Here is a 25,892-nt window from a genome sequence, read left to right as displayed (position 1 = left end):
ATATATATATATATATATATATATATGAGCTGCAATACATGGTTCCACCTGAACAAACACATTTTTGGGGTCAAGTGTCTTGCCCAAGGACACATCAACATGCGGCTGGCTGATCCGAGGTTCGAAGGATGTGTAGGTGTGTGTATATGGAGGTACAGACGAATAACAAATTATGAGGTTTTGTACATTGTACATTTGTACATTTCTGTATATGTGTCATTTTGATGCCTAATCTTTAAAAAATATAAAGTAAAACCAATTCCATTGTTTAATTGAATCGAGGGTGAAAAATGATCAATACATTTAATATGTACTGGAAATAATAATAGTAATTAAAATAGTAGAAGGCAGAATTAGTCTAAATTGTGTGGTTTCTCCTTTTGATGGGTGAGTGTACAGACTACAATGGTGGCAAATATCGACCGTGCAAGTAACGCTTTTATTTTGACGCATCGCTAACAGTAGTCTTTCCTGTCCGGAGCTCTAACTTGACCGCGCATGCGCGAGCTGCAGCGTGAACAAGCGCCTTCAGCGTAGTCTGGCTGCTGCTGAGCGGTCCTCCGGGGAGGCATTTCTGTCATTACACCGTCAGATGAAGCACCTTCCTGCCTCTCGTTTTTAATGCCTCGCGTAGCATGGACGGGTGGGTGCTGTTGAAGAAAAGAGAATTTCTGACCCAGGAAGGGGCTGACATGCCCTTTACTGGTTGGCGCAGTCCGTGCGCTGATCTCTGTCAGACGTGGACAAGGTAAAGACCGGGACACTGCATTTGAATTGTCCTTTCTAACGTGGAGGCCCCGGTTTGACATCTGTTTATTGGATTCCTTCCCGTGGGGCCGGGGATAACAACGTTACGTGCCCGATCGCAGAGCCGGAGCGCCGGGGCAAATGCGGCACAGCGGGCGTTTGGCTGCAGGTGGATGGCCGACCTGACGGTGCCTGCTCGCCGCTTCCCCTCCCGTTCAGCCGTCCTCCGGAGCTCTAACGACGCGACTGAAAACAGAAATCGACGAATAAAGCCGAGCCATGCTTCCAGGGGTCGGCGTGTTCGGCACCAGCCTGACCACCCGGGTGATCATCCCGCTGCTGAAGAACGAGGGCTTCGCCGTCAAGGCGCTGTGGGGCCGGACGCAGGAGGAGGCGGAGGAGCTGGCCAAGGAGATGAACGTGCCGTTCTACACCAACCGGATCGACGACGTGCTGCTGCACCAGGACGTGGATCTGGTCTGCATCAACCTGCCGCCGCCTCTGACGCGGCAGATCGCGGTTAAAACGCTGGGTGAGTGATGCTGCCCCCGTCCCCTTCCCCCTTCTCCCCGGGTGGTGCGGTGCGGTGTGGTGCGGTGGGGGGTTCATTGTCCTGCAGTGGAGCAGATGTAAAGTCCAGTGAGGTCGGGGTTCAGTAAATAGGTGGGGCAGCTAGCGATGAGCAGCGTCACGTATCTTGGCATCAGCCTTATTGATCACGAAGCTGACCTCTTGGCTGACCCGGATGAGGCTGCAGTGCTCTTGAGCAAGGTGTTAGTGATGCAGCTTTATCACAGCACAGGCATTGAAGCTGTGGCCCTCATTGACAAGATTCATTCCTCCCCATGTGATGGTGAGAGAGGCCTGGTTGTCTTTACTACCCCCTATGCAATACTCAATGTTTGTGAGGGGTCTCCTAGGTCAAACTGAACTTAACCTGTGTTTGGGTAACTGACCGCCACAGAGGAGGCCTGAATGAGGGAGGGGGGGCACACACAAAGAGAGGTTGTTCTTGTTTAATTTTGGAGCAGTGCGGCTTATTTTGGAGCTGCCGTGAAAGAATGGTGGCGAGGACCACTGAGCTGCTCTCCACACAGGCTGTATTTACTCCCCTTCCCCCGTTTGGCAACAGAGCTCAGCTGGCCGGAAAGCTCTAACAGGTCATGCCTGTGAAAGACTAATGGCCTCAGATGGGCTGAGCCCATTTGGGGAGACACTATCGGGTCAGAGCCATCGAACGGTCTGCAGGTGGACTTCATTCTGGAAAAAGCTGAACATGTGATCATCATCAGTGGTAACCATGACTACTGGGCTAACTCCAGCTCACATGATAACCCTAATCCAGAGGAAACCCTTAGTCAGAAATGGATTCCCACAATTCCAAACTTTCCAGCTTAAGTGCATGACAAAATCACTTATAAACACACATATGAAACCATACTGTTCAGCCACCATCTGCGTGTATTTAGCGTAGCAAATGTCTGAAAGATCTGAATTTATTTTTTTTAAATCCCTTTTTTTGTTTAAATACTGAAGAATATGGTAGTGGTATGGTAAGTGTACTTTTGAGTAGCCAGAAACTACGTTGTACTGTTGCCGGATGAAGCTCACTGTACGGTGTATTATATGTAAGTTATAACGCCTAAATTCAGTGAAAGCTTGTTCTGTCAGTGTCTTCCTCATCAGCATGAGCGCAGAACGACTTGACAGCAACAGCATTAGCGACGCCTGTCTGTGTGTGTGGGAGCTTTGGAGTCGGTCTTGTGGCAAACTAATTCTTCAGCTGACTTATTTGACACGCAATGTCATGATTGTCACAGTGCAGGTTTCTCCTCATAACGGTTGAGTTTGAATTTAAAGGGCCCCATGCGTCTGAAGGTAAATTGGGTGTTTTTTCCTTTTTTATTGGAAACCCAAGTAGGTATAAGTAGCCGGTGCCTCCCGGTGAAAGCGCGGAGACAGAGATGGGCAAAAATACATGAAAATGTAATTTGATACAACATAAAAAATATCCCTCCGATAAATCAATTAAAATAAAATACTGGTGCCAGAAGATGTAACAACATAATCCATGTATTTTGTATTTAAAATAGTAAATATTCTTTTCTGGATTTTTCTTTTTTTCACAATTTGGCATAGTGGAGCCTTCAGGTTTGGGGCGATATAATGTACACAAAGCTGTATGGAACGCCACAAAAAAGAAGAACAGTCACAGAATGTCAGTGAAACTATGGCTTTGTATCAACAATAAAATATACATCATATATGAACATGTTATCCGATGGATTCATGACATTCACATTGAGAAGATACAGCATAACTTGTAACAGAAGTATGCGATTGAGTATGCAATATTAGATGGTCAGACATCTATTCATAAGGTTACCATGAACACACAAGCTCATAATCTCCCTCTTCCTATAGCTAACTACTCGGTTGATAAGTGAACTTGCTAAACACTAGCCTAGCACTAGGCTACACAGCATGCTAGCGTCATTAGCATGCTAGCATCAATCACCAGCTTGACATTATAACCATCACCATGAACAATAGGCTGTAGCCAGTAGCCAGACCCAGACATAAATGATACATTAAGCTCGTTGACATCTGTCATTACAAACGACGTTAGTTTTTTTATTGGCCCTATCAAATACAAATGACAAAATACTCAAAACTAAAAGTAATAAAAATACTGTCCATCTCTGTGGCGAGATAAGGGCCTCACACCACTGCTACTGTTTGCTCGTTGGCTTCAGCTCTGCAGACAGTGTTTGTTCAAAGCGTGACCACACTAATGTCAATATAGGCCAATAAGTGCACAAGCGCTAAAGCACGGGCTACACTGACACATGCCCTCGCAACCGCTCACACGGGGGATGACGTCCAGCTGTAGGAGAGCTGCACAATCCAGCTGATGAGCCAGAATCGCTGACCATGTCCTGGGGAGGTTGAGATTGTTCTTTAACCTAGTTTCAATTATCAGTCCATGTGCACAATTTCAGAGAGGTCATACAATTCTATTTAACTGATAGTGACTTTGAAATATTTGTTGTCACTTATATTTACATAAGTATTAAGTATTATTATTTATATATGTTAACATACTATACAGTATGTTCCCTCAATATCATCACCTTGGTTTGTAAGTAACGATTATTTTTAAGATACAATAATCAGTCTTTCTTTTTTTTGTTATCAGTTCCTTCATTTTTCTATAAAATGTCAGAAATGGGAGCAACATAGTTTCTTTGGCCCCTAGTTCGTATTGTGAACATTTTGTTGGTTCTGGAAAACTGCTGGCAAAGATTTTCAATGTACAGATATGTGAAAGCAGGGAAACGCAGATCAGATGACAGCTCGATAAACGACCTTAACGATGAATCGTCTTATCGTCTTGGCGGCGTAAAGATGCATGCTGACGGGAACTGAAGAGTAGGGTTGAAGACCGAAACGATTCGGTGCTTCCTTTCGGTGTCTGAGGTGATTGAAATACTTTATTTACACTACTCTGATGATTCAGTCCTTCAAAGTTGTAAACCGAGGGTCCAGCGGCGTTCCTTCGGTGTTGTCCTCGCGGTATTGGAAAAAACCCGAACCAACCATCCGTACCGAAGAGGGCACATGGAAAGATGATTTACAAAATGTACAAAATATATGGTACATTTTTCACCGTCCAATGAAAACCTAGTATTTCTTTAGATAAATAAACCAGTATAATGTCCAAAATACGTTCTTCGGGGCTGCTTGTGTGAGCTTGTCAGTGTTTGAATGCTTGACGTTTTGGATAAACGCAGTTTTCACAGGACAGCAATCAAGTTCTGTTTGTTCTAACTTTTGGAAATCAAAGCTACTTGTGTAGTAACTCAAGTTGTCCCAGAGTGACACAGTGACTGAGGGAGTCACTGTGTAGCGCAGGGTAGAAGGTTTACATAATATTTCGGGGGCAATTTTTGCCCTCACTGACTGAAAACCAGAGGCATTTCATAAGAAATTTGGGGCATTTTTTGAAACTTGTGTAATAACATTTAACCTTTGTTAAAAATAATAAATATACTTAATTGGGCTTAGTGTATATGCATTTGTCATCAAATGGCAGCAATAAGAATATTAGTCAGTAGTCTACATATTCAGTGTTTCTTAGATTTCTTTTGACCCAAAATGAACAGAAAACATAAATCAGACTCATTCAATTTTATTTCATTATAGTTTCTCGTGTTTAGCAACATGTGAAACAATGTCAAACAGCTTGACCATTCTGCAGCGTGCATCCGTGCACAGCTTCCACAGTTGTCTCTCTGTGGTGGCGCTGATTACTCCATGCTTCTGTCAAAACAAAGAACAACACATTTAAACCTTGAACCGTCAACTACAGTCTCAACTAATAAATGGAGGATTGGCTGTTAACTAAAAGACTTATGAGGAGAGGAAACATCTCTCACTGACTGCACTCTGTCTAACGTTAGCCTAAATAGCTAATCAGAGCTTGCCAACGTTAGCTAACTAACGTGACGGGCTCCTGACCCAGACAATTAAATAATTTCAAGATCATTAAGAGGGTGTGCCGGGAACCGCAAGGTTGGTGGTTCAAGCCCCGGTGTTCCTGAGCAAGACACCTAACCCCTAATTGCTCCCTGGGCAAAAATGTAAAAAGCCATGGGTTCAAAATGTAAAGTCGCTTTGGATAAAAGCGTCAGCTAAATGACCTCTAATGTGAAGTCAGCAGAAGAATGTGGGCAAGTTCGAGTCCCTCGAGGACCCTGAAAAAACTGTGTGTCGTTCTCTTGTGGTCTCCCCACCCCAAGCTAATCTATCTTTCGATTGGTGATTTCTTTTGTTCCAGAGACGATGACGGAGGCTGGATTTGCTCTCCCTCACTCACAGGTCTGATGAAGAAGCGCTACATTTTTTTATTCATGCCACACACGCAACATCAGTCAAGGCGAGAATCAAAACATTCAATGGCAACTGGACCGGGTTATTACGGCAACAAACAAGTTAACTAAATTCTAATTATTGTCGGGGGAAATTATGGGGGCATTTGTTGCCCCTGTTCTCGTGATATCGGGGCCGGAATTATATTTCTTGGAAGCAATTTGGTCTTGTGTATTTCCGACACTGGTGTGGAGTGAACACATAGTGGTGAGGTTGGGAAACAAGTGAAAGTCTTAGTATAAGCGTCAGCTGAAATGACCTTGCCAATGATGCTGTTGCCGTGCCATGACCCATCCAGGGTCAGAGACCGGTCGGCGACGAGGCCCGCCATGCTGGATGACAAGGCAGAACTCACTTCCTCTTGTGTCAGGGTGTGTGAGCTGATGGACTTGTTGCTTACTCACAAGCTGATAAGTGTGATCAGACTCCATCTGCAGAGGAATGTCAACGCTGGCTTTCAAACGTCTGTACGTAATATTCTCTGTTTAGACTTGTTTCTGATCAAAGCCAAGTAATCAGCTAAATAAGTAGCCTGCCTTAAGTGGAATGCAAGGGAATTCATATTTTTGTGTTAATTAGCAATTGTAAAAGTATTCTAAAGTTAAAGACGAGACGTGGACAGACTAAAAAGCTTCACTTAAATATGTGCATGAAGCAGATACCAGATAGCGAGATGAGGAATGGGGGAAACACTGCTACAAGTTAACAACCAGCTGCACACGTCGATCCGGTTTTACCGGAGCCGCCTTGTGTCCTCGGCCCACAAACCAGTCGGTCCAGTTCAGCCGCATCTCTCCTTCCACAGGGATGTCTTCACTATCCCCCTCTCTTTTCCCCGTCTCCCTACTGCGGCATTCCTGAGGCGTCATGTGATGATGTTGGGAAGGGAACCTCACACTGTCTGCTCCCACCTGCAGGCACGCTCAAACACGCACACACACACAAAATACATTCTGAACTTGTGAGGATTGAAGTGTGATTTACACATTTGTTTTTTTTAAACCAAAAGAAAGAAATCCTGATCCGTTGGAATACATTTTCATTTCCACACTTCAGCTTTTTGACTGGTTGCTATATGCCTTATATTTGAGTTATTATGTATCTGTACGGTCTCCTGAAGGCAGCGGCTCTTAATGGTTGTTCAAGCTCTAGTATCTTTTCGGCATTAAAGCTTTTAGAAAATATGAAACATGGGCTGGTGTCCCAGTTTTTCAGCTTATAGGTTTACGGTATTCTTTCAGTTTTAGGGCTTCAATCTAATGACTGTGAAACGGTTCTCAGGTGCATTATAAGCATTAGTCCCAAAATACTGATTTATATCTAAATATCTAATATCGATCAATTAAATATTTGATCTGTAAAATGTCGACTGATGTCCTTGGAACTGCTGGCCGTGTGTACGGGTCGGCAGCAGCTCGTGTGAGCCCAGGCCCCTCGTGCCGAGAGGGAACCCGAGAGCTGAACTGAAATGTTACACGGGCGGCAGTTTCAGGTGCACCTTCCGTCCCTTTGTGCAGTTGTGTTTTGGCGGCGGGGGTGAGGAAGTAGTGGGAGAAGAGCTCCTTCTGTTACGCTCCTTGAGAACTGGAGCGCATCTTTTTATAGCAGTTGAGGGCGACTTCGTGACGTTCGGGTAAAATTCCCTTCAGCGCTCACTTCCATTATCAGGATGGCCAAGTGGAACATATACTTTCACAACGTGAAGTCAAAACATACTACAAACCATGAGAGAGTTGATCAAATCAGGCAGGCGAGTTGGGGGCGTAATCACGTTTTGATTTATTTAGGCTTCAGGTTTACATTTTTGGTAACAATAGTGACCGTCTCTGGCAGTGGAGTAGTGGGCCTGCAGTGAGCAGGGTAGTTCCCTTAGCTGTTAGCAAAACACGAGTCTCTGCGTGCAAAGTAGCATTCATTTGGGGGCCAGTTAAGAGGACTGAGTGAGAAGTAGGTTTGCAAAGGGGCAGAAGTTTCTCAGGAAGTTTCCGGAAAGTTTCCGCTTATGACAAAACAAAATGTTGTTTTGTCACATATGACAAGGTAAACACAGTTAAATGACTACTAAATTTCCACTTAATGTCTGTGAATAACAGTACATTCCCGTTTATTCCCATTTATTTTTTCCAATAATAGCATTATCAATACAGCAGTTACAGGTGTAGCAGTATGCAATATTCGCCTTGGACTGACACAGAGATGCAGACTCACATTCAATCTCATCATTGTGTTGCTCAGGTGTCTCATGGTCCAGATGAGAGCTAATCTGGAGTAAGAGTAAAGTGGATTGCGTGGTAGCTCTGATGAGCTCTCAGACACCTGCTCTGAAGGTTTAGCCAAAGGCAAAGAGCTATTTATAACCTGACTGCAAAGGGCACGCAGGCGGCGTCATGAATACATGCTCCCCGTCACTGATGCTCCTCTGTAAGTTCACTTCCGACCGGCGATGAGCTCCTTGGCAGCCCACTGCCACTTTATTTTAAATGGCTAGAAGACCCAAAATGTACAAACACGGTGATAGCAGTCACCAAAACAGGGTACACAGAGACAGTATGTTCTTTCAAATAATCACAGGGACACAACCTCTGAAAGTCAAATTGTTATTAAAATTCTTCTCACTTCAAAAGAAATATTCCCATTTTCAAAATAGAATAAAACCATTGATGGACACATCAGTGGGCGTGGCGTACAAACCTCTCATTTAAACATATATTGAGTTTTTTTTACTTTTAACCACTTATCAACCAAAGTCTATTTCAAAAATCTTCCCAGGTACTAACAGCCTTTAAGTTAACTTTCCAAACCAGGCGGAGGGCTGCATTGACCTTTTCCATCATTGTAACTTCTCTGGTATTCATCAGTCTGAAGGATCAAAAGTCTCCGGGTGGAGTTGTCCTTCAGAGCGAGTTTGGAGACGAATGGCTCCAGGCGCAGTCCGCCAAGAGAAAGCCACAGATGGAGAAGTGCGCTGCCATTCCCAGGCCTTCTTTCTCACCCTCGTCACTTGTTGTTTCTCGAGCCCCACCAGGTTCTCACTATAGTTCACGTTCTCCCAGGCGTCCTTTTAGTATGCAAATAAGATAGTTTATGTGTGTATGTGTGTTTGAATGACAGAGGAATGGATGACCGGGAGAAGTGAGACTTGGTGGGGAGAAAGCCGTCCTTCCTGTGTAATTGCCTTTGTGTCGCTGATGAATGGCTGGATCGGGGCGGCTCTGTCAGCTCGCCGCCACGCTGGGCTGACAAGTGAGCATTCCTTGAAGAAACAGGGAAAGTGGGAAAGAGCTCCCCGTTCCCCGCCCCTTCCTCTAGTTCCCTTATGACGAACTACATTGTGTTATTTAATCCAGTGGGGAGATACAGGGCAAGTTTTTAATATGGAATTATAAGGGTGGGACTGCAGGCAGGCTTTCAGCCATGCATTATTCTGCACTGAATAAGGATTTTTGTTTTATTATTAAATGTGAAGGTCTATGGAAGAGCATTCTCCCCAAACACCCCAACACTGTGGTGTAGCGCTGATCTGATCACATTCCCCTTGTGTCATTGGGAAAGAGAAGCGGCAGCGCAGTTAGGAAACCTCGTACCGTCCCCTTCCTTGTTTGACGTCTTCCACGTGTCCCGTGGCGTCGACCAATGAGAGAACAAAGGGCTCTTCTGTGCACTGGCAGAACAAAACCTGCAACTGTGCATACTGTCCTCTATTGCTGTCGTAAATGTAGTACAATACATATATTGTATCATAATGTGGCTCAGTGGGCACCGCAGGTAAGAATCTTTAGGATATATCTGGTGACCGTGAACATGTTTCACCTCATTTGTTTCCACTCCCAATATTTATCAAAGATAACAAAGCTCTACAAACCTACGATGTATCTTTGTGTTTCAACAGGGCATACTGCCTTGTTGTAGTTGTTGTTGGTCAACATCAGTGTTGCTATGATATCTTGTTAAGATAAGCAGCTGAATCAATAGGCTAAACACTAGTCCACCTTAAAATACTTCACTGATGAGACTATGAAAACCTACCCAATAGCTTTGTTTGTCTGTGTGTGTGTGTGTGTGTGTGTGTGTGTGTGCGCGCGCAGTGTGTGTGATTGCGCTACCATGCAGGCCAAAACAAAGATACCTGTGTAAGTCATCGAAGCTGTTGGGAAATTACTTGTGAAATACCTCCCTCTTGCTCAAGAGCGCGGGGTAGCGTGTGTGTACCTACCGGCCCTCCTCTTGCACCCACTACTGATCACTGGTGCGTGATCAACTTCCCGCGGCCCTTTATTTCCAGGCCCCAGCTCTCCCTGCCTAATCCCCAGGTGAAGCCCGTTCCATTATATTCGCGCTCAGACGGTGTTCAGGAATAGACCTGTCTGTTTCTTAATGGGCCATCTGGGACTGGAGGACCAGAGGCAGCTGCAGATCTGAGAGCAGGGGCGACGCTACGCTCTGATCCTGCAGCCTGTTTAGGCCTTATTCTTTGTGCAGTGGCGTGAAACATTTGACATGGCTGCAGCTTCATAGCTTTATATTTAATGCAGCTTCAGAGTCAAACATTGGCAACAGGAAGTGATATTTTGGTATCTTTACCGCAGCGTGTCTTGCTTCCTGTTGTGCGCGCAGGAGGAAGCAGATTGCTTGTGTGACACTGAGGAGCCGTCTCAATCACTTCCTGCCAATGACACCCACAAATACGCCGTCACTGCCATCGTTCTGTCTGAGTTTACGTGGGGTATAATCGGTCACGCAGGTCGCAGATGGATCGAGCAGTGAACACACTTCTCTTCCTTGTGTTTCTAGAATATCATCCTGGTTTCATGTTCATGACTTTTGGGTCAGCCGAATGCATCACTTTCCATCCTTCGTGTCACAGGAGCAGTTCCAATTATTTGGATATCTGCATGTTCACTTTGTTTCTGAGAATGTGATGAGAAGTTGAATACTTGTTCCATGATTAAACGACAATAAGGAGAACAGCAAGTGAATTGTGAAATAAATTGTGAAAAGCAAAGGGATGAGCTGAGGGGCGCTGTCAGTTGTAATCTGCCATATTAATGCTCTAAATACCTTTTATTATAACAGTAGATCTGTAAGCATTCAGCATGTCTACTCTCTTCCATCTCTGTATCATGCTGCAGGGAGCAGGAATGTTCACTTTAACTGAGACGAACTAAGAGCATGGACACATTCTCCGAGGAAATTTAATATAGATATAGAACAAGGACAACATAATGAACATTCAAAATGACCCTTTAAAGACTAAAAGTAAAGAAATTCTATTTATAAGCCAGAATGGGGTCAGCTGGCACGTCAGTGAGCTGCTGTAGCCTGTTACATTATGATGATGAGCGGTCAGATTAGATCAACATGGAAGGATGCAAATGTTGGATTTTGCATAATTACAAGACGAGGTTTACTGTTTGTGCTCCATACTCTGCTAATACAATCCACACAGGCAGCTACAGACCTAGTGGCTTCCTCACAATGACACAGTTCACAATGAAGGAGCTCAGACATGTTTTCTTTTGTCTTTGCTGTGTGTGATTGTTTGTCTGTTGCGCACTCAGGGCACACACATTCTGCCGTTTCCACTTGTTTGTCTCACACTCCAGAAGACAAAGTCATTGAGTCGTTGCCGATGTCTGCCGTCAGTCAACCAAAGTGAGTTATATCCTCCAAAGCAGCCTGGAGACCGCCTGCAATCCAATTGTGGTAAAAACAAATGGTATGAAGGGCAGAAGTTGAGTTTGTCTCGCCGTCTGAAAAGGGTATGGGTTGTGTTGAGTTTGTGGAGGTCATCTCGGTTGAGTTATGTAATGTCATTGTTGATCTCGCCCTCCTGTTAGTAATTCAGAGCCTCAGGCTGTAATGTGTCATGTCTCGGGGGTCACGGTGTAGTTGGGCGACGTTCCCAGCAAAGGTTGTTTACACAGACAGGAAACGCTGCTTCCCCTTCGCTATGATATCAGTGACCCCAAAAAAGATTAGATGTTTTATGCAGTATTCCTGTCACAATGATGTGTGTGAAATTGTGTCTTTTGGAAATGTGATCAGGAGCCGCTTACAGACTATTCATAAATTCAAGCTGTTCATCGCTGTGTAAAACAAATTTGTGGTAAAACAAAACAAAAGAGAAACAAACACTAAGAACTAGGCCGTCAACATTAACGCGTTAATCTATGCGATTAATGTGGCCGAGATTATCACGATAAATATTTTAACCCAATTAACGCAACTTTGTTTACTTCCGGTGTTGGGTTAACTGACCCCGGTAACAAAACCGCCCCTAGCTGCAGTCAGTCAGATCGGAGAGGCGGTAGTTGAAGATGGAGAGAGCTTTTTGCATTGGAAGTAAAACAAACAGGACTGTGCAGAGGAATTCCTCCATGTGTCAAACAGAAGGGTGGTGAGTGGCAAACGGACAACGTTACACACGGATATGGCTAAGCTAGCGGCTAGGCTAGGCTTGCGGCTAGGCTACTTCAATATTAACTTCTATCCTGCACAAGTACAAACTTTCTAAAGGGATTACTCATTACTTGTAAGATTTAGTCTTTAGAAAAGAAGAAAAAAAATTAAATCACGGTTAATCACAATATTATTATTGTTTTTTTTAATCTATTGACAGCCCTTCTAATAACCGAAGACTAAATTACAGGTGGATTCATTGGATGTTTCCCACTCATTTGAAACTGCATTTATAGACTAACTCTGAAAAACTCACATTTCTCCATGTATGCGGATATTATTAAAACATAAATGTAAAAAGGATATAATTTGCATAATGCACAGACACTGGCTCAAAATTGTCCTTTTGGTTTTTTAAATACTGATATCTGTCAATCTTCGCCTTTTCTCTTTCCCTCACTTGACCTCAGCGGCAGTTGAGTTGAGGGGGAGAGGGGGGGTAGTCATAGGGGCGTTGTCTCCATGACAACCAACATCAACCAAGCATCAGTGAGCTCATTCTCTCCTCCTCCTTTTTTCTTTAGTGAAAAAGAAAAATTCATCAGTCCCGTCCCTCCCCAGAGCGGCCCTCAGCTGTATGAGCGGCCTCGCCCAGCGGTGAAGGTTTCTGGGTGAAGATATCTCTATCACGATATTCCTGGTTGTTAATAAGCTCTCGCTGTCTTCTATTATATTGTCGGTTTGTGTGTTTTTCTTGCCAGCTCATGTCAGCATTTGCTATTTCGGGATCATCTCTGAATCAAAAAGATGGAATTCAATACAGGTCAGCACACTGTATGGAGGTAATATGCTTAAGAGGCAACTGAGCAACCATCATGTGCAGTGAGTCATGTGATGCTTGTGAGAGCAGTGTGTAGAAGTGTAGTAGTGCTCACAGCTCTGTGGATGGATAAAAAAGGGAATTACTTTTAAGTGGCTAGTAAATATTTGGACTCTAATATTTACTAGCCACTGGCTGCACATTTAGAGCTTCCTCCCACCTCTTTCATGCGGCCTCGGGTGACACAAAGATGCCCCCTGGAAAGGTAAAAGTGTTGTCCTGAACATGTTTTTCCCAAGTTACTGGCTTACTTCAATAGACAATACTTAAATTACTGTCCTTGTCTCTAAAAGAATCTGCTTCAATATCTCAAGAAACACCAGAGCTTTGGAAGAAACACAGGGGGAAAAAAAAGATATGTTACCAGTATAATTGATCAGTGTACTTTTGGGTCATTTCTGCACCATGGAAACGCCAACAACAATCAGGCGTGCACGCCGTTCACTGTATATAAGAAGTCATCATGGTGGCGTCACCTATATACTTTGAGGACTGACATTTTGAACGCATCATTCACCTAATGGTTCAGTTTTAAATTGCTGAGATATTGGTACAAAATTCAATCATTTATATTTTGCAACCTCCCCTCGCTGCCTGGACCAAACTGTGTCTCCAGAACATCAGGAGGAGACGTGACAGCGTTTCTATGGGACCACACATCACTTACCTACAGATTATTGATGAGCACTTTGGGTGTTGTTCACTGCAGCTTTCCTCAGACTGTCAGCAGACTGCTCACACACTGCAGGGATCAGAAAGGGGAGGGGGGGGTTAGCGGTTTGGCTCAGTAGTTAATTAGACCCCAGAGGATCACAGGGTCACACACTTCTCACAAACAGACACAAACACATTTGGCTTTGCGTTAGCGTGTGTGCGGCAGGACGCCAGTTTCTAGAACGGGTTTTTGCTGCTCACATATGGAAGCAAATATATTTATCTCCATTTTGCTAGATGGAGCGTGTAAAATGATGAAGCTAATCTTTCAGCCTCTACAACATCTGTTCACAAGTAACAAAGCGGTTGAATCAACAGATCTGTCTTACCCGTCCCTGTGGACACATCGATTCATGCAGGACACCCTGTTATATCCAAATCCCTCCATACTGCGAGGTACAGCTAGAAGTAGATGTCGCTTAATTTTAAAAAGAAATCCTATTATCATGCCATGAGCACCACTGTTACTAATGTTAGAAGGGTCCGTTTGGAAAAGTTCTTCCTTTACATTACATGTCATTTAGCTGACGCTGACGCACAATTGAAGTGCTACAGTTTGTTTTGTGTTTTATAGTCAAGGTGTAGCCTGAAGATGTGTCTTTAGTTTGCAGCGGAAGATGTAAAGCCTCTCTGCGGTCCTGATGGCATCAGAGAGCTCATTCCACCATTTAGGAGCCAGGGCAGCAAATAGTCGTGATCTTTCTGAATTGTTTCCTAAACGGATCCTTTAGATAAACTGCTAGTGAAAAGAGTGGATTCGCAAAGAAGCCACAGCAGTGTTTGAACAGCTTCTCCAACCTCTGGTCAGCCAACTGTTCCTCTCGGTGTGTGTGCCGACGTCCACACACACCATGGTTTGCATGCGCTTTAGATGCAGCCATTAGGAAGTCCCTCAGTGACCCTTCGCCTCCATCGAAGCCAGCGTGCCGGTGTGGTGAGCGGGGGTTAATGGCAGCACTTTCTCTCCTCATCATTCTTGGCTCCGCTCCACTAATGGATCTGAAGCTGCAGCACGCACAACTCCAAGCACAAGCTGCACTCTTTTTTTATCATCAGTATATTAGGATTAGTATTTTAAGTAGAGAAATACACTTTGGTCCATTTTGACCATCAAAAAGATTACTTATAGTTTCAAATGTACAAAGATGTTGTGTGTCGTCTCTCTGGCTTAGCACAAATAGTAAGGGCTTGAATGCTTTAAGTAAGGACCTTAAAACGTTTGGCTTTGTTTTCCCTTCGGACCTTTGGTGCAGTCTTATGTCAAGGTTACACAACAGTTTGTGGTCCTACTGATGTTGTGGGGGTTTTTCTGTGCTTCGGCACATATCGGTTCATTGAATGAATTCATTAAAACGCTTTTAGCTGAAGCACGTGACAAAGTCTTACCTGAATGTCCCTGCCTAACAGCAGTGGGCCATGCCTTTTGCTTCAGCTGCAAACATTGCCGTGTTCATCCATCATTGCCTTCAAGGTCTCTGTGTACATGTCATTTCAGACTGGGAACGCGCATGCAGTCACAGAATGGGGGGGGCAAAGCATGGATCAGCAAGCTGGTTTTCTGTGATTCGCATCCTGCCAGCGAGCTGTAGACTGACAACAATGTACAGTTCCACCCCCTCCTCTCCTTGTAATTGCTTTAGGCTCAATTTAATTTGGGATAATCGGCAGGAAGCCGAGTCTGGCTTGTCTCTCCGACAGTAGTGACACCATGGTGTACTCAGCTTGCTATAACATACCGTACTTATAACAAAGTCACAAGTCACAAATGCTGTTTTTCGGTTTAGATCATTCCAACATTTGAGCCTCACTTCTAGTTTCTGTTATCAAGCAGACCACAAAGAGCTGAGCCAAAGGCTGCCAGGCTGCAAGGCTGTCTGAGGTCTTTCCTTGAACATTTGCGAATGCATCTCGCTCAATTACACCCTGACTTTGTGTGTGTGTGTGTGTGTGTGTGTGTGTGTGAGAGAGAGAGATTTTCCACCTCCACAAGCCTATTGGACAAAGCTAATTACTTTTCCAGTGCTTTAGTGGTGGAGGATGCTTTGTAATCTTTCAAGCCCACTCGCCTCCCTTTGTCTGACAGTATTACACATGCCTTTAGTCATGCACATATTTCAGCATTCATACACACCCTCTGAAAAATATATACACTAGAGCCCTACGGACAGCTTTTCCTAAGCGTAGAGATGAGGTGAATCTGTTTGCCAACGCGCACAAACACCTTTAAGTGTTTACAAAGCAACTTTAACATTTTGAGCTTGGGTTTCACCTGATGATTATTTCTTTTTGGTCTCCGTCAACTGCTTATGGAAAATCTGTCTCTCAAGCCGGTGAATGACCCGGTCTGTACGCCAGCTAGTTGCTAACATTACACAGTGTTTAATATGATTTTTGTTTTACAATTAACATTTGATTGAAGGCAATTTCAAATGAAATATAAAACTCCCTTTGTGTTTCATTTTTACTTTCATTTATTCAACTTTTTTTTAAATATATAATAACGACAATAACAGAGAATTTAAAACATGCCCTCTGGACTAAAAAGGAAATCTGTGTAAAATTGACTGAACCAACTCAATAACATCTCTGATCGTACTTAAACCAAACATGATGGTTTAATACAGCATTTAAATCCTAAAGGTACTTCCAGTGTCTCTGAGATTCAAAACATCCAATTCTTCTCATCAGTTTTTCCCGACCGGTTTGCCTCGCTTTTCTATTTCTGGCACCTTTAGGCGCAGGGCTCATTTTGTCAACAGTCACAATGAAGCATTCGCCATCCTTTTTAATCCATAACTGTGTCAAGCCAGAGATTTCCAGCTGTTGCGCTTAATATCGACGCAGGAAACACATGGTCTCGTTTACAGCTCTGAGCATTTCGGCATCATATCCCATTGGTGTTTGCATGTCATTGTTACATTTTTTCTTTTTTTTAAATCAAAAAGCTATTTAGTAGCATTTCATGGCACGTTTCCAACATTCCGTAATAGAATGTAACAGCAAACAATAAGCAATTACACACTAGACAAGTCAGCTCTGCTGTCGAGAACAAATATGTCCGCTTTGCCTCTACTTAAACCCAACCCGACCTTCCTGCACAGCCGCCACTTCCAGCCTTTCCTTCCTCAGCATTACGCCATCAAGAGGTATGAGCGCACAAAAAGATCCCATGCAGTGTTGCTGCTCGCTGTGCCACGTACTTAAAGCCCCGTCATGCTCACGTTAAAGTCGTGCTGCAGTGACATTGGTGCTCAGTGAAGGCGCTGCAGCCACTGGAGTCGAACGCAATTCTGATCCCCATTCCAATTCCAAAACATTTAAAGTTACGTCTCATCCTATGAGGAAAGAGCCTGAAAGACGTTCAAATCAGTGAGTAAAAAGAATGAAATAAATAACCTCAATTGTAAATCATATTTTTTAAGACCGTGTCATGATGACGTGACATGTGGCAGTGTGAACCACTTTCTCTCTCTCGCTCTCTCTGTCTCTCTCTCTCTCTGACTTTTTGTCTCTGCTTCTGTCTCAGCAAGCGTGTTAAAAAATTCACACCAATACGCCTGACATTTAGAAAGTCTGTATCTGTGTGTGCCTGGTACTCCTAACCATAGAACATCTAAAGATTCAAAATAAAGATAACTAGTGAGATTGTTTGCAAAGCCTGTTTAATGTGTCCCCGGGCCCTGAAATGCACTGATCCGAAATGGACATAACCAATCCAACCAATGAAGGCAACAAATACCAGCCAATCGGAGGCGGAGGAGGCCGGGTTCTGGCTTCGCTGTAGCTCCATTCGTAATACAGTGTTGTAAAATGTCTAATCCTGAACACTGGCGGCAGATTAATTTCAGAAACGTGTGTGTGTGTGTGTGTGCGACTGTAGACGAAATCTAATAACGTTAGGAAACTGTATTGTTCTCTGTTTGTTTGGCAACATAGTATGAAAACACCCTTACTTTCGACAAAGATGGCTTAATCCCGTTTACACAAATTAACGTGATGGTTAAGACCACCATTCGGATTGATGTACTTTATATGTATTGTGGTAAAAGGTGTGGTGAAAGATGTGGGTGCATTTATATGCAGGTGGACCTATGTGAAGAAGTGTGAAGCTCTGCATCTGTACACCACGCTATAATCATTCCAGTAAACCAGCCAGCAGATTTCCTGGATTATCTGACCCAGTTCCTCATAAATACAGGCATGTCATCGTTAAGTCCAGTGTGTTTTGAGTCTATTTTTTTGAATATTTTTTCCTTTTCTGCTGTGATATTTGTATAACATCTGTAAGATTGCTGTTGTCTCGGTCTCTCACTTTGGCTTTGAACTCTTTTGGTTAGATTTGTCCTGCTCATGAATTATTAATGTTGAGAGACTGCTGCGCCGGAGGGTTTTTTCTGCTCCCTCACCGTCCTCCCACTGGGCCAGGAGCTTTACTGATGGAGCTGAGCCTAACACAGAGCTACTGTCACAGAATTACACTTACCCAAAGCTTCTGGGGGGCTGATTGCACAGAGTGCATACGTGCGCATCAGATCAGATGCAAATGATGGATTATGAACCCTCCTGCAATCACTCCCTCGCTTTCTAAAGCCTGCATGAAACTATTGCATCATGCTTTATGAACTCTCCTTTCATTCCACACACTTAGTAGCTCTCGTACAGTCCAACGGCTAACTAGCTAGGCAGCCCTACCTCATCTACTGCCCTCAAAACAGGACGGCATTGGGAACGTAGTAATGCCCCGCCTCCTGCTTGATTTGATTGGATGCCAAGAGCAAGTGTGACATTCACCGGTTCTACCAAGCTTCAATTTCAATTTTGGAAATTTGTTTTTTCTCTAATAACTAGCAGGTAGCGACTCCTCTTCTGGTGAAAATAAGTCAGACCGTACAGAAAATGAAAATGACTCTTCTCACTTGATTTATTTCTTCAACAATCATTGTGGACATGGGTTTATGGTGTCACCACTAGTTTTAAGTTAATGTCCCATTTACGCTAAAATAGACCATAAGCCAGGTTTTAGGTTAAAGGGTGGGCTTACTGTAATTCACAGATTGCTCACGCTGCCATTCGCTTTGACTTTAATGCTCTGTGTGACAAGTTGGCTGAACACACCACCGTATCTCATCATATACCTGCTACCAGACTCTGTTGGTGACAGTATACTGATGCCTTATAGGACTAATTCAACCCCGACAAGACTGAACTACTTCTATTTCCAGGAAAAGATTCTCCAACTCAGGACCTGACGGTCAACTTTGGCAACTCCGTGGTAACGCCCACTTTAACCGCTAGGAACCTCGGTGTCACAATCGACAGCCAACTCTCCCTGACTCCCAACATTACTGCGACAACACGATCCTGTAGATACATTATCTACAACATCAGGAGAATATGTCCTCTTCTCACTCAGAGTTTACCCACCTCTAATTTTACCACTACAGCACTGGTTACAAGTATAATTTATCTATAGGAAATTGTAAATTGGCTTATTTGAGGAAATTGCACTTTCTTGTTTATTGTTCTTCTGAGTTTGTATCCGTATGGTTGAATGCAAGTCGTTTTGGATAAAAGCGTCAGCTAAATTACATGTAATGTAATTTTTTCCTATTCAGAACTCTCATTATTTCAGTCACTCCTCAAAGCTTGTGGACCACAGGTGCGGATTGTAATATAGATTTATTGGTAAAGTAAGTCACTTTTCCCTCGTTTTTCAACATGACAGTCTGGTATATGGTCAATATTACTGCTGACGTTGCAATCAATCAGTGGAAACTGTGAAGTTATTATTTAGGCAACAGTGATGCCCTCCAAAATCCGGTATGTGTGTCTTTAACAGGCGTTGCCGTGTCTTACTGTAAGCCATTCACAGTGTGTTCTAACTTCAAAAAAACATGGTCAGGAAACCAATGTGGGATGTCAGTCATTAATTCCACTTGGTTTTGTTTAGTTCAAAGTTCCCAAATGCTAGTTTACTTCTGTGATTTTGCCTCGAGCTCAGGTGGATCCATAATCTATCGGACACATACGGACTCACTGAGAGTCTGATGAATAGTTAGGATGACTCAACAGGATGAGACGTTTAAGCCAGCCTTGACCTTCCAGAGCATTGTACTTGAGGAGCGGAAGGTAGTTTTGATCTGAAGGGAAGCTTCAGGATTTTTTATATCAGTAAAGGTTGCGCTGCACAGTCATGAGTTGCTCTGGCACTGTATTCAAAGCCTTGAAATGGCTTCAGTTGTGTGTTTGCCTGAAGCTTGTATGTATTTTGGCCAAATCATGACATTAATCGCTGTGGGAGAACAAAATCTGTCTTTGGGCATTCCAAAAGCTATCCAAGCTATTGTTCTGTTAAGACGTTAGGCTCAAATAGTCAAGAGCATTTAGCGTTTACCCAGCAGGGCCTTGGCTGGGACAATCCCTCCAGTCTCTGTGCTGCTTGTCGGGCGGGTTATGGTTAGTTGTTAGTTGCAGGGGATGGGGCGGCAAGTGGGGGCTCTCACGGCGCGCCTAAGAACTGGGTCAGAGGGATTAATTTTCTGGGCTGGTCGATTCAAGCTAATGGTACATTAGTAGTATTGGTAACAAGTTTAGCAAGTTTCACTTCCAACTCAGCCCCCCCCCCCCCCCCCCCTCCCCACCCACCCACTACCCTCAGCGAGGACTGGAAGGGAAGACTGCACGCTGCTTTTCTCATTCGGTGGCTCCAGGAATGTGTGTGTAGTGATGCCCCTACACTGTGCATATGCTTTCTGACTCCCTGTCAACTGGAGCTCATTGTGAGCAGTGAACTGGGTACAAAGATATTTCGATCTAGTGGTGAAAATAAATCCTGTAGATCCTGCAGTCTGACGCATGACCAGAGGTTTAGTGGACCCATTTTAATTTTTATTCAATTCAAATAATACATTCTTAAAGTTAAAAAAAATCCCAGTCTTTTTGGACTAGTGTGTCCAGGAGCTGACGTGGCCAGTGTTTGGTCGGGCGCCGCTTTTTATCCCAGGGGAAGAAGTTAGCCAAACATTTGACAAACCATCCCATTTGTAAAACCAAAACAAACACCCAATAGGTCCTCACCAACCATAAATACCAGTTGATCAGTTTTTACTGGGGAAAATGGTTAAAGTCAGGACTAAGATCTTAGTTTGGCGAATGCATGTGTGTTTTTTTCTCTCTCAAGCTTTTCAACGGGAGGGTTTAGAGACGGTTTGCAGTGGACAGGCTGAAACAGGTCTAGGATATTCTTTGCTAATGTAACCCTCTTGTTGATATTGCTGTATATTGACCAGACTTCATGATTATTATCTACTTGTGCTACTATTACATTACATTTTAGCATGCCGCTGCCCCGTAAATGTCCATCGTGGACCTCATATACTTGTAAAGTCATAGTTTGCATGTGGTACATTATGGCACATTGAAAACAGTCGCTAAAATTGAGAAACATTGACTGACATTTTCTCTAGATTTTGTCACTCTATCCTGACTGTCCAGTATAAATGAAACAAATGTTTCTGTCTCGCCTCCCATTACAGCTCTGCAATATTCCATCACAGAAAGTTTTCATGCTCAAGGTGACATCATGGCTGAGCACATTCTCTCTCTCCTTCTCTGATGTTCCTTACCTCCTCATTCATGTCAATATTGACAGAAAAGCTGAAAATTGTCCCTGAACAACGAAAATTCATCAGCTAATTTGAAAAGCTTCCATGGCTCATTCCCAACTGTCTTGTCTCTCTTTGTAGGTATTGGAAAGAACGTAATCTGCGACCGGACAGCAACTCCTCTGGATGCCTTCCGAATGATGTCAGCGGCCCAGTACTACCCCAAGTTGCTGAGCATTATGGGAAATGTGTTACGTTTCTTGCCGGCCTTTGTCCGAATGAAGGAGCTTTTAGAAGAGGGGTACATCGGGGAGCTACTGGTCTGTGAAGCCCAGGTATGCCTACATCTATAAATGTATTCTTTATTTCTGGTTTATTTCTGACTCAAGATTTGACCTCAGATACTTTGTTGTTCCTGATCCCATTCAGGTAAAAAAATATCTAATTTGGTTTTAAATCTTTACCCTAAAGGTCCACAGCGGGAGTCTCCTGGGTAAGAAATACAACTGGAGCTGCGATGACCTGATGGGAGGCGGCGGTCTGCATTCTGTGGGCACTTACATCATTGACTTGCTTACGTTTCTGACTGGTCAGCGTGCAGCAAAGGTTCACGGCTTCCTCAAGACCTTCGTCAAGCAAACTGATCACATCCGAGGCATCCGTCAGATCACCAGTGACGACTTCTGCACTTTCCAGATGGCGCTGGAGGGGGGCGCGTGCTGTACCGTCACGCTCAACTTCAACATGCCCGGAGAGTTTCGGCAAGAGGTGATTGTTGTGGGGACGGTGGGAAGGTTAACGGTCACGGGGGGTGACCTGTACGGACAGAAGAACTGCGCGGGAGAAGAAAGCAGTGGAGGTCCTGAACTCCTGCTCAAAGACACAACGTCTCTTGAGAGGGCCTCCTTACCGGAGAAGGCCTTCAGCGACATTCCGTCCCCGTATCTCACCGGAACGATCCGCATGATCCAGGCGGTGCGGCAGGCCTTTCAGGACCAGGACGACAGGAGGACGTGGGACGGGAGGCCTCTGACCATGGCCGCTACCTTTGAGGACTGTCTTTACGCTCTTTGCGTGGTGGATACAATCAAGAAGTCCAACCAGAGTGGAGACTGGCAGAACATTGTGGTAATGACAGAGGAACCGGAGATCAGCCCGGCCTATCTGATCAGCGAAGCCATGCGGCGAAGTAGGATGTCCCTCTACTGTTAGCATCTGGGCTGATGGGGGGACACACACCTAGCTTCACTGCAGGCCTTGGGGTTGTTGGAACATTATTCGTTCAGCTTCCAGGTTCAGTTCGGAAATTCATTACACGTTCAATCTCTATTGCTACTGTTATTTTGGTTACTGAGACGTTGCATGTGCATTAGAGGAACGCATATGATCAATAATCTAACCTTTATTTATAAGGAAGCCTTTTCTTTTTTTTTGCTTTTATCAGACTGAATGAAGACTTCATTCCTTCCAAGTAGAACGGTAACTAAACCTGATTCCACACAACCGAAAGGTGTAGTTCTCAGTCAGAAGCAGATCAGGAAGTGAAACTAATGCTTGACCATGGGGGGATTTCTCCCCTCATTTCTGCTTCTCTTCTACTATGACATTGTCTGAAAGATAACTCCTTACACTGTGGCTCCAAACGAGGACAGCCAAGAAAGAACGATAGTCCTCTCAGTTGAAACTGTACCGCTGTTTTGTTGCTGTAATCTTAAGTACTTGCTAGTTTTAACAAGTGAATGTTTTATTAAGAAAAAAATGGGTGTATCTTCCTGCTCTGTATGCTTCCTGTGTGTGTGTGTGTGTGTGTGTGTGTGTGTGTGTGTGTGTGTGTGTGTGTGTGTGTGTGTGTGTGTGTGTGTGTGTGTGTGTGTGTGTGTGTGTGTGTGAGAAAAAGAAGAGAAAAGAAATCAATAGTTTGGCTTGTGGGTTTTCAGAGGGGTTTGCGTATGCAATATAACCAGGCTGTAGTCCTCCGGCCTGGGGTTTGGGTTGAAACACACTCTGGTGCCTTTATGCAGTTACAGTAGCCTGTGCATCAGTACGCGAGTTCTGTGTGAGTGGCTAGTGTAGTGTGGTGCTTTGATGTGTTTTTTATTTTGTCCGTTATTGTCATGAAGCATGGCCATTATCCTTTGACTTCTGTGTGGTTCTGCACTGAACCTTAAGTGGGGCTGTTAACACAATCTTGCACTAAATTACAAGTAAACCCAGAGTGGTGTGAGGGTGTAATCTTAATATTACAATGCAGTGGATTCAAACTAGCACCCGTGATACAGCATTTAGTAGACATTTTAGAGCTCCTTTAATACACACAGTGGAATGCAGGTATGTAAATATGCTTCGCATGCGTGTTCAGTTTGGACCCACAACTACAGAATGCTGTAAACTTTGAAGAGTAGTGAATGACAGGTCAGCAGGCAGTCAATGGCAGTATAAGACGGGCAATAAAAGGCTTTTTAGAAAAGTGTGAGGCACAGCATTCATGAGGGGTGCAGCCATGACTGCCCACTCTAAAGAATTATGCAGCAGAACACTTTATTTAATTACGTCTTGATTCAACTTCCTCAGTTCATTGTTTGGATTTTATAGGCGAAAAATGTTTTTGTTTCTATTCACTCACCCCGTCCTGGCAGATTTTAGGGTAAACTAATCTTACAGAATGAAACTTTACAGCATCAAACAGACACGAAAAATAAGCTATTAGCAGAGAGACGTGAAGATAAATGTTGGACGTACGTGATACACGTGATTTTAGAAGACGTATTTCCTGATGCAGCTGAACACTGTCTCTTCTTTTAGCCTGTTTTAACCCAACAAGACTAGTTTCCGTTCTTGAGCCCATCACGTTGCGCTTAAGTGAGAAAATGTTATCACCACCGTTATCTGTTAATACAAGATTTACATGCATGGTGCATGCAGCCGGCCTTCAGAATGCCACTGCAACAGGATTCTAGTAAAACGAGGCAATGTAGATGACACAAGCGTCGCAGACTTTGAATGGAAACTGTAATTGCAATTGAGGTGTTTGATTTTTCCACTCATGCATATGTTGCGTGGAACCAACAACTCGTTGTGTTTCACTCACACAGGTAAGCTCAAACAAACCGTGGGTATTTGTGAGTACCGTGTGACCTCAGGTTTAGTATCAATCTCCGCAGGTTGGAGAACACCACCGACCTACAAGCCAAAAGATCGGTTTCCTTTCCCCCCATGTGGGCTTTCAAACTCTGCTGAAATACTATCTTGTGTAACGACTACTGAAAATGTACAGAAGAAAATATGATGAACAACAATACGTGTTTGTCTAAAGGAATAAACGAGTACTGTATGTATTTTATTTGTAATGAACTTCTTTCTTCTTTGTTGAGCTTGCTGACCTGCAGTGTGTTTGGGAGATTGACGCAGCAGCTCCTCATGTCCCTCTGTGAATTATTGACCACAAAAAGCGCCTCTATTGACACTGTTGTGAAAGGTTTACGTCCCTTCTGAAGTAGCATTGATAACAGTTGTCTACCCTATAAAATCTCCGAGTCCAACACTGATAAGCTATCACTTTTTAAGAAAACTGAAGTTACAAGATTGCCCTATATGTACCGAGCGCCTTATCCAATCTGCATATAGACTCCTCCCGACCTTTTCTTTGATAACACTTTTTAATCATTCTCAGTCTGGAATTCCTGGAGTTTTTTTGATAAGCGTCATGATCAACTTAAATATTACTCTTTGAAGAGGCCAGAATTCATGCCGTGATTTGTACTAGAATGGATGTCTGGTGCAACCTCATTCAAAGGTTACTGAGGTTAAAGAGAGAATCAAGCAGCAGTCCAAATCACATTTACTACATTTGTCGTCACAGGGTTGTCCGGCCTGAAAACATGCTTTATGACTGTGATTTAAGCTCCGTGGTGGAACTGCCTTTCGCTGTTGAGTCTGACCTGATTCTTAGGGGGTCCTGAGGTGAGCGTCTGACATTAGGCTTCTGTTTCCAACTGAGTGAAATCCTTTTGTAAGTGAGTTGCTTCATGTGTATAAATACAAGTGAATGGACACCATTGGGGATGGCTAGTAAAGATTACTACAACGACACCCCCCTTAAGCCTCTAGAGTGGTTTAGTCCACTGGTCTAATACCTCGTCCCCTGCAGAGGAAAAGTCACACCATTAAGATTAACAACACACACACACACACAACACAATTATTGAAGTTCAATCATAGTTTTGTCTTGCACAACCTCTAAGATCCATTTTCTGCTACCCTTATTCATATTTCATATTCAAATATTATTGTTTCTTGAAGAGCTTCCTGTGAAGCTCATTTTGGTATGTCCAATCAGCCTGGTTGAACCAGGGGTGAAACCAATCCTTTAATTATGTGAAATCTCAAATATTTTGCTAAGATTTCCTCCGCTTAATCCCTTAATCTGTTTTAGGCCTCTTTGTTTACAGCGTTTCATTACCTGCAAAGGTCTCTGCGCAGATCCTCTCATAATAGACCGAGTTTGTCTAAATCAGCACGAGTCTTGACATAAAATGAATTACATTTGCGTCTCTCCTTGGTGTTGTTTCAGAAGCAACAGTGACTGTTGCAGTGACATCAGCTTTGGATTCACTCTC

At 43.7% G+C, this 25,892-nt stretch overlaps 1 protein-coding gene across 1 annotated transcript; it reads left to right on the top strand.

Moving 5' to 3' along the window:
• Positions 1-282: 282 nt before the first annotated feature.
• Positions 283-24,611, top strand: gfod1 (glucose-fructose oxidoreductase domain containing 1). The gene is made up of 3 exons (XM_040167480.2): positions 283-1,279; positions 21,418-21,611; positions 21,748-24,611. The coding sequence occupies exons 1-3, from the start codon at positions 1,027-1,029 to the stop codon at positions 22,486-22,488; spliced, it is 1,188 nt and encodes a 395-aa protein (XP_040023414.1). The 5' UTR covers positions 283-1,026; the 3' UTR covers positions 22,489-24,611.
• Positions 24,612-25,892: the final 1,281 nt, after the last annotated feature.

The sequence above is a fragment of the Gasterosteus aculeatus genome, chromosome 21, assembly GCF_964276395.1.
Source record: "Gasterosteus aculeatus chromosome 21, fGasAcu3.hap1.1, whole genome shotgun sequence".
Classification (NCBI taxonomy): Eukaryota; Metazoa; Chordata; class Actinopteri; order Perciformes; family Gasterosteidae; genus Gasterosteus; species Gasterosteus aculeatus.
This window is presented reverse-complemented; position numbering and strand designations above follow the sequence as displayed.